General features: G+C 38.2%; 1 protein-coding gene across 1 annotated transcript; it reads left to right on the forward strand.

The window, feature by feature from the left end:
* The first annotated feature begins 2761 nt into the window (after nucleotides 1–2761).
* On the forward strand, nucleotides 2762–8986 carry cmklr2 (chemerin chemokine-like receptor 2). The gene is made up of 3 exons (XM_057851710.1): nucleotides 2762–2967; nucleotides 3947–4058; nucleotides 4127–8986. The coding sequence occupies exon 3, from the start codon at nucleotides 4144–4146 to the stop codon at nucleotides 5221–5223; it is 1080 nt and encodes a 359-aa protein (XP_057707693.1). The 5' UTR covers nucleotides 2762–2967; nucleotides 3947–4058; nucleotides 4127–4143; the 3' UTR covers nucleotides 5224–8986.
* The last annotated feature ends 703 nt before the right edge of the window (nucleotides 8987–9689 follow it).

Consider the following 9689-nt stretch of genomic DNA (forward strand, 5'->3'; position numbering starts at 1 on the left):
AATTTTTTTTGTTTCTGTTGATGTCCCTTTAGGTGCTCCGTGTTAGTTATAAGCAGTTGAACAAAAAGAAGGATGAGTACAATACCATGAACACCATCCCCACTGTGAAGTATGGAGTTGGAAACCTCATGCTTTGGAACTGCTTTTCAGCAAAGGGGGCAGGACGACTGTACTGTATAAAGCAGAGGATGAATGGTGAAATGTATCGTCAGATTTTGAGCCACAACATCCTTCCCTCAGCCAGAGACTTGAAGATGAGTTGTGGCTGTATCTTCCAACATGACAATGATCCTTGGCACACAGCCAAGCTAACCAAGGAGTGACAGCGTAAAAAGCACATGAAAGTTCTGGACCTCAATCCAATAGGAATTCTTTGGATGAAGCTGAAACTTTATGTTTCTCAAAGACAGCCCCGAAACATGACAGCTCTAAAGAAGATTTGAAATACTTCTGCTCCTCACTGTATATGGTGGAAAACACAGACAAGGCTTAAAAAGCAACTTCTGCCCTTGCACCCCTCTTTAAAATAAACTGCTGTATTTTAAGCCAAAAGAACTGTTGTGTTAGATAGAACAATATGTCTATATGCTGCCATAGCAGTTTCATGGTGCATTAAGCCCCCAAACTATTTTTAATTTGTCCGTTTTACCCTGGAGACCCCCATTTACAGACACCGCACAACCGCTTTTGTTTCAACCCAGCCATAAAAAGAAGGTAAGTGATTATATTTATTATTTGCAATGTCTATTATTTTTAGCTTAGAATCATTAATTGATGTCTAATATTTAGTTAAAAAAAAAAAAAAACGACTTTATAAAATTATTCACTTGCATATTTTAACTTTTTAAACCAATTAAGTCACAATGAAAAAAATAGTGTCTGTAAATAGGTCACGAATATCTACCTCAAAACTATCACTTAATTGTTTTTGTTACTGTCGGATTTTCCCCGATATCTTAGATGATAAATAATCCATCCAAACAAAGAAAATTTGAGGAAAAAAATAAAAAGAAAGAAAAAAACATTCAAAAGGGTAAATATTTGAAAAAGAAAATCTCGAGCACTCCTTGATGTCTGCGATTTCTGCATTGCGACCCTTGTTATATTACTGTGTTTCACCCATAAAATCCCCAAAAAGTCCTGGCTGTGGCCATTCACAGCTGTGTCTTGACACTCGGTGAGACACGCTACACGGACTTTTTGGATCGAAACAAGATAAGTACGCGATAATTTCTCGTTAAAATCATGGTGTCTTTAATTAATTATTTAACAGCCACTGAGTTCTAACTCCTTTTTCTCACTCTACCTACCACTTGTCTTACTTTATTTCTATTTTCCAATGTTAATATCTAGTTGACTAGTCTCTTCATCACTAGTCACCCGGTGTCCCCTGGGAGGGGCTATTTTTCAGCTGCAGCCTCCTGACTATCCGGACCCCTGGCTGGATGGATGTCCTCGTCGCTACCCCCGTCTGATGTGGCTAGATTGACCGCTTCTTGCTCCTTTACTCTATTGCATCTTTACAAACTGTAACTCCGTCTGCTAATTCCCATTGGCAGTCCTGGTCCATCCTGTCTATCCGTCCTGGGAGTGGATCTCTCCTGACTGTGGTACTCCCCAAGGTTTCTCGTTTCTCCCTGAGAGTTTTGGAGTTTTTGCTTGCTGACATGGAGGGTCGAAGAATGGGGGATGCCCAGGACTTGACCTTTATTTATTTCATCTCTATTTATTTCATCTGCTGTTTCTAACTGTGTATCATATTGCCTCTGCAAAGCCCTTTGAGACAACCTTGTTGTGATTTAGACCTATACAAATAAAATTGAATTGAATTGAATTATGCTCTCTCATGCTCTCACCTCGAGTTAGGGTTTAGGGGTTAAATTTTTTTATTTTTAAATGCCCTCCTGTTAAAAAATTTTCCTCCCCCAGAAAATTGAGATTTTAAGCTTTCCATTTATGTATCACACATATATAGGACGATTTTGAAATTTGGCCATTTTAGGGTCTCAGAGTGTAACTTCAAGTCACCTGAGTGTTTTCTGCCATATATATTTCTCCTTATTTTCCCCCTTTTTTCTCTTTTGCTGAAAGAGGAAATTGCCATTGCGGGTTTTGTACTTCAGTTACCTTTGTCAGGAAAGAATGCCAACTAACTACCTAAAAACAAAAACAGGTTGCAAGGACAATATTTTATTTATTTGCATGATAAATGAAAAGTTGGGGAATGCATTTTCCCCCTTTTGTCTTGTTTTGTTATGTAACCAGTTGAAAGCAGAATAACTGTATTTGTAAAAATGAATGTAACTGCCCGAAATGAAATTTGAAAAAAAAAAAAAAATTAAATTAAATGAACCCAATCTTTATATATATATATATATATATATTATACCTGATTCCGATCCCCTGTTAAAAAACATGAAAGTGGAATGATTTAAGTTTGCCGATGCATCCTATGATTTTTCTGAAAGCTGCCAGGAGGGAATTTTTCTTTAAGCCTGCCAAGAAACGCAACGTACTAAATCACTGAGGCTAGTAGATGAAGAAGGACTGAGCACACTTGGCACACGCATAACATTTTGGCGTGTCGTTATAAAAAAAAAATCTGCAACATTCAATTCCCCTGTGTTTATTGAGAGAGGGTCGCGGCTGTGAGAAGCAGCCAAAGCGCCAATGAATGAACGCATTCTTGTCCGCGCGAGCGACCAATAACAACTTTGCTCCCCTCGGTAGTGCGAATGCGCACCAGGCTGGGCGCGCCCACTCCACACATCTACGCGCAAAAGGAACCTTCCAACAAAGTTTAGTTTGGATGGCTTCGCGGAAAGAGTGCACACGGGCGTCTGGACGGGGACGTTTAGGGACGAGGTTCGGAAAAGTGGAAGTCAAGGGCGGCCACCGATTTTTCTCCGGCGACTGTCGCTTGTTAGATGTGAAATAAAAATTCTCCACGTGGATCAACTGAGCTCGGTAAGATCTCCTCCAATCTTTTAAATACTCTATAAACAGATTTTAGAAAATGTCTCTTTTATGAATTGCTGCCAGCTGTATGAATGAGAAATTCGTGCATAGTGGGACTGATCAGTGCGCACTGCGTTAAGAAGTTGTCATTGTTAACTTTTAGTGGTTTTAGTGACATTTTCCCCCTCAATATTTAAATGTTCCGATTTTAATTTACAGTATTGGATTAACAGCTCAGTTTGAATTATTTTGAATGCCATAAAAACTATCTTGGCCATAAAATAAAAGGGCTTAACATAAAGTATTATACTTGTCTTTTACTGTCCTCTATGAATTAAGTTTATTTTTTTCCCACACACAAGTAAGTGCTTAACAGTTGTTCATAAAATAGTATGACATTGAGGGAAGACCATGTTTTACACAAAAACAATTCATAATATATATATATATATATATATATATATATATATATATATATATATATATATATATATTTAAATTATGTCCCTAAAGGTAGAATTCAACACATAAAAGTAGTTGAGTAAAAAGAAAATATTTGTATCTTTTCCAGGTCTGAAACACAAGATGTATTTATCAAGTTGTAAAAGTCTAATGGTAGAAAGCAGGAGGTTTTAGTTATCAGTCTGTTGACAAGCCATTGCAATCCTGACCTTGGTGGATTTTGATAAGAAATATATCTTCTATCTGGAATTGAATGAAACTAAAGTACAGTGTATCAACTTTGTTGCCTTGTTATTGCTATAAAATTTGTATGAGAAAGATTTCAACTTTTCACCTTAATAGCTGACTGCAGTGGAAAAGTAACTTGCACAACTATTATTGTCTACACTTTCAACAACAACAAAAAAAGTTCCTTAACCATGCAAGCAGAGAATGATTCATGCAGTTGTGGTTCCTCCTGCCTCTTCTGTCAACCATGTCACTTGCTGCAATGTTGACCCAAATGGATGTTCACATTATGTTCCAGGCTTATCCAGGGCACACCCAGTACTCACTTCAACACAGGAACTGAATGACGGGTAGCGGCTGGTCCTGGATCATTTTGGAGAACTGTCTGGTGTAAGGCTCGGAGTTAACAGGTATGTCCATCAAAATGTCTTTGATTGACATTATCTTCTTGGATATGATTATCAGATTTCCCTTCCAGGTAATCTGCAAACAGCGATGGACGACTCCGGAGAGGACTACGGAAACTACAGCTATGACTACTACCTGGAGTATGGTGACGTAGAAGAACTTAAAATAGATCACAGGCAGAAAGAAGCAATGCACATCATCTCGGTGGTCATTTACATAATATCCTTTATACTCGGTCTGATTGGAAATGGAACTGTCATTTGGGTGACAGGCTGCAAGAGCAAAAGGACTGTCAACAGCATATGGTTGCTCAATCTGGCCTTGGCCGACTTCATCTTTGTGCTCTTCCTCCCCTTCTACATTGACTACATCCTACGTGATTTTCACTGGGATTTTGGCGTCGCCATATGCAAGATTAATTCCTTTGTGTTGGTCATGAACATGTACGCGAGCGTTCTGTTCCTTACAGTGCTCAGTGTGGACAGATACGTCTCACTGGTACATCACAACTGGTCTCAGAGGTACCGAACGGTCGCTCGAGCCTGGTTTACGAGCGCTTGCATTTGGGTCACGGCCGCCATCATGAGCTGTCCAGCGCTTATCTTTCGGGACACGGTGCGCTTAAATGACAAAGTAGTGTGCTTCAACAACTTCCATGCACAGGATGGACAGTCAGCAGCCATGAGACACATTCTAATAGTCTCCATTCGTACTACGGTGGGCTTCTTTCTGCCTTTCACTGCTATATGTGTGACCGGCATCCTTCTGACAGTGAGGGTGAACCAATCCCATGGCTCCGTTCGCCTGTCCAGCTTCACCAAAACAGTCTCCGCCATGATCCTGGCCTTCTTTTTATGCTGGGCCCCTTTCCACATCTTTAGTCTAATGGAGCTATCCATACATTCCTCGCTCTATCTACATAACGTACTCAAAAAGGGATTTCCTTTGGCCACCAGCTTAGGATTTTTCCATAGCTGCATTAACCCAGTGCTCTATGTGCTTATGGGTAAAAAAGTGCGTCACATCCTGAAGCGCGCATGCCTGGACATAACTAAAAGCTCACTAAGAGAACTCAGCCAGTCTGTGTCAGCTACTGACGTGGAATCTTTGCCAGGAATCCCTCAAGACACCACACCGGAGGAGCCTGTGGCCTCATCAACTCTCTGATTCAGCAAAAACAACAACAGTGAGACCAGGGACAAGGATGCACCAAAGGACCCAAATGCTCGACAAATCAGTTAAAACAAAATTATTTTCCAGTTCTTAAGGTTCAAACAACGAATATAACAAAACAATCACAGCAACAGCTGGACACCAGTCAACTGAGTAAACTCCACAAAAACCGAAAGGTATTGGTTCAAAACATAAATCATGGTCAAAAAGGCTTACACAAAGATGTGGCCTAGGACGTGGCAGGACACCAGACAATCCGACACAGGGCAAGGTTAGACGCCGACTATTTATACAGAGGGTCACAGGTAGACACGATCAGCCTGATTGGCAAGAGCAGGAAGTAAGTTGAAGCAAGGAGGAATGCCACTACCAAAATAAGAGTCCTACATGAACCATCACAAAACATTAACAAGACTTCCGAGACATGACAAACGGCTTTTATCATAATTTAAAAAAAAAAAAAATCCAAACTTTTTCCCCATTTTCGGAGATGTATAAATTATACAACTAGATTAGGCATGTGCCGGTATCAGAGTCTGATGGTATGATAACCTTATGCCAAAATATCACGGTTTCACAGTATCACAGTATTGCAATTACAGCTCCAAAATGTGCTACTTTGAGATATCTGGGTTTACAAAAAAACTAGGGCTGTCAAATGATTAAAATTTTTAATCGAGTTAATCACAGCTTAAAAATTAATTAATCGGAATCAACCGCAATTCAAACCATCTCTAAAATATGCCATATTTTTCTGTAAATTATTGTTGGAATGGAAAGATAAGACACAAGACGGACATAAACATTCAACATACTGCACATAAGTACTGTATTTGTTTATTATAACAATAAAGCCACAAGATTGCTTAACATTATTAACATTTTTTCTGTTTAACATTTTTCTGTCTGGAAGTTGGGCAACAATGACTGTCAGTAGTGGCTGCAAATGGTATACAATACATTTTTTCTGTTAAAGGGATCCACAGATAGAAAGACTTGTAGTTCTTAAAAGATACATTTGAGTACAAGTTATAGTAATTTTATATTAAAACCCCTCTTAATGTTTTCGTTTTAATAAAATTTGTAAAATTTGATGAATGAAATGAAAAAATGAAATGTTGGGAAGTTGGGCAACCAAGACTGTCAGTAGTGGCTGCAAATGGTATACAATACATTTTTTCTGTTAAAGGGATCCACGGATAGAAAGACTTGTAGTTCTTAAAAGATAAATTTGAGTACAAGTTATAGTAATTTTATATTAAAACCCCTCTTAATGTTTTCGTTTTAATAAAATTTGTAAAATTTTCAATCAAAAAATAAACTAATAACTCACCATTGTTGACGTCGCCGAGTGGTGATGTCACATCGGGCTCCCTGCCGTTCTCCCACAATGTCTCCCAAAAACACACAATGTCTCCCACAAACTCGCCATTGACAGTGGTATCAATGGCGAGTTTGAATTTAATTAGAGATCTAGCCAAGGCAAAGTCTGAGTAAGTTGTATGTGTATTTTCCATAGCTATTTTGATTGGGAATGCCAGTTCTCTTTGCATCGAGCGCTTTTCTTTTTGTGAACATTATTTCTTTGTGCTTTCTGTTTGTGCTTTCACTAAATGATACTGTAGCGACTTAACTGTTCCGCCCAAATGCATGATGGGAAGTTGGTCAACCATGACTGTCAGTGGTGACTACAAATGGTATACAGTATGTCCTGCATTGTGTTCTATTAGGCGTGTAAAAAAGAAGATTGGCTCCTGCTTCGCCCAAATGCATGATGGGAAGTTGGGCAACCATGTCTGTCAGTGGTGGCTGACAATGATATACAGTATGTTCTGCATTGTGTTCAATTTAGCGTGTTAAGAAAAAGATTGTCTCCTGCTCTGCCCAAATGAATGATGGGAAGTTGGGCAACCATGACTGTCAGTAGTGGCTGCAAATGGTATACAGTACGTTCTGCGTTGTGTCCAATTAAGCATTTTAAGAAAAAGCGTCTCCTGATCTGCCCAAATGCATGATGGGAAGCTGGTCAACCATGACTGCTAGTAGTGGCTGCCAAAGGTTAAGCCAATAAAAGGCACGGTCAAATAAACGCCTGTTTCTACTCGCATTTCTCTGCCTTTTTGCTCTCGATGTGCTAAAACGTCGTCATTGTAAAGTGTTTGAGGCAATGCATGAACGGGTCATTCCGTGCATGAGTTAATTGCATCAAATATTTTAACGTGGTAAACGCGATAAATTTGACAGCCCTGCAGAAAATCAAAACTTTTCCCATTGAACAGGCTTTTTATTTTTTAAAACATATTAGCGAATTGGAACAACAAAAACAATTTAAATTGTTTTCCATAAAAAGCATGTGTGTATGATTCGTATCATGTTTACATTATAAACCGTATACGTATACGTTTCTCAACGTAGTTGCCAGAGAGAAAAAAACCACGTTTTTCCACCGCTAGACACACTAAACACGCTGTAGTCAACTCTCATAGCTGGTAGGAAACGTTCATTACGGTGTTAACTGACCTTTAAATTTGTATGGATGCGAAATCATGTTGGAGGTATTGCCTCCTCGGCAGCCACCCATTTTTTAGATGTTGGTTGGCCCTCTTCCTTTAAGCCGGGGCTGTCAGTAACTTTTCTGTAGCCGAAGTATTCCCATAACAGCGATTTGTTTTCTTCGATGTGGGAAAAAGTTCAGGAGCATCACCTCCTCCAGCCATTGTGTAGCACAGCTGATTCACTGACATTGAGCGAGAAACGGTGGGGCCTTACAGCTGCAAGCGAGGGATTTCTCTATGCATTTTTGGGACATCAAAATTAGCTAATACCTTAGGGACGGTATGACAGAAAATTTTGGCGGTTTTGAAACCTTGACGTTTTCATACCGTAGCATACCTTGAACCCAGTAATCGGCACATGTCTAAACTCGATAAAATTTTTAAGTATCTTTTCACAAGGGAGGTTTTGTAGACATTTTGTTGCTGTTGCATGTCTTCAACAATTATACTGAGTGGGAAAAACTACACTACAACGTATCATTCTGTTTACGTTTCCATTTTTTATTAGTCATGCGAAGGTCTATTAGATCAACATTTTGGGGAGAATCATAGCAGCACAAAAATTTGTGATATCATAATAATAAAGTAGCAATTTAAATGAGTTATTTCAAAATTCACAAGAACAATTAAATATCCTTAATGCAAATATACATACTGTATTTTTGTAATATTCCGAATTTATTTCATATGAATACTACATTGCTCTCTCATAATGCCATATTTATGATGTCCTCTTTTGACTTTAAGCATTGTTGTCTGGTTTTCTGTATCAGTGTGGCACAAGTAACCCTTCATTACAATCATTTCACGACATTATTTAATCAATCAGTCCTGAACACAAATTGCTAACATAATAAACATGCTTCAAATACATTCTCTTAACTGTGAAAATTTGAATTTACATGTATTCTACGATGACACAAATATCGAGCGATCTGAACACAACTTTTATGAAGATTTGTGTTGGCTGTTTTATATTTTTTACAGATGATGAAAAATGATGTTAAGGGATATCAATCGTGCTCTTCTTAAGTCTTGGCAAAAGAAGTGACACAGATATGTTTAAAAGTAGTAGAACAAACTGTTTTTGTCTGAATGTATATTTTATTCTGGAGCAAATTTATTTGTAAACGTTTTACATATATAGTATTCAGCTTAATATATAATAACTAAATAGCACCAAATAAACGTGCTCTAGTGTACTTTGTTTGGACTGTTTTTATTGTTTGTCTAAGTAGAATGTCTGAGTTATGCCATTCATGCTTTAAACCTTTGTTTACAAAATGACATAGACTTCTCCAGGCCTGCTATTTAAAAAAAAAAAAAAAAAAAAAGAGTATAACTTGAGTCCAGATGTGCCTCTCCTTTTGTTTTTTCCTTTCCCCACATGCTCTGGTGCTTAAGAAATTCAGTTATTTCCTGTTTTTCCACCCTCTTGATCTCTGACATAAAATATGACATCACAAATGTCTAGACAATATCTAGTCACTGGAATAATTGATAAGGGTCATATTTTTATTTTTAATCTGTTCACTTTTTTGACATTCCAACAGGTCAATTTTTGTTAAATGTATTCCAACATTTTACAAATACACCTCATATTTAACATATCGAACATCAGAACTGTTGCCAGTATTCCAAAGCTTCTATATTTTGGGGCAAAAGCACTGTAATTTTTGGACTATAAACCGCTACTTTTTCCCTCCGCTTTGAACCCTGCGGTTTATAGTCCAGTGCGTCCTATATATGGATTTTGCAGGCCGATTACTCAGTTATCTATTGGCTTTTGAGCTATCACAGGTAAAGAGAATTTTGTTGTCATGGGGTAGATTTGATTCTGCACGACTCTTGATTGTAATGGATGATATTTTTGCATTTTCCTTGTTAACTCATTGGCTGCCATTG

The sequence above is a fragment of the Corythoichthys intestinalis genome, chromosome 12 (assembly GCF_030265065.1).
Source record: "Corythoichthys intestinalis isolate RoL2023-P3 chromosome 12, ASM3026506v1, whole genome shotgun sequence".
NCBI classification, from domain to species: Eukaryota; Metazoa; Chordata; class Actinopteri; order Syngnathiformes; family Syngnathidae; genus Corythoichthys; species Corythoichthys intestinalis.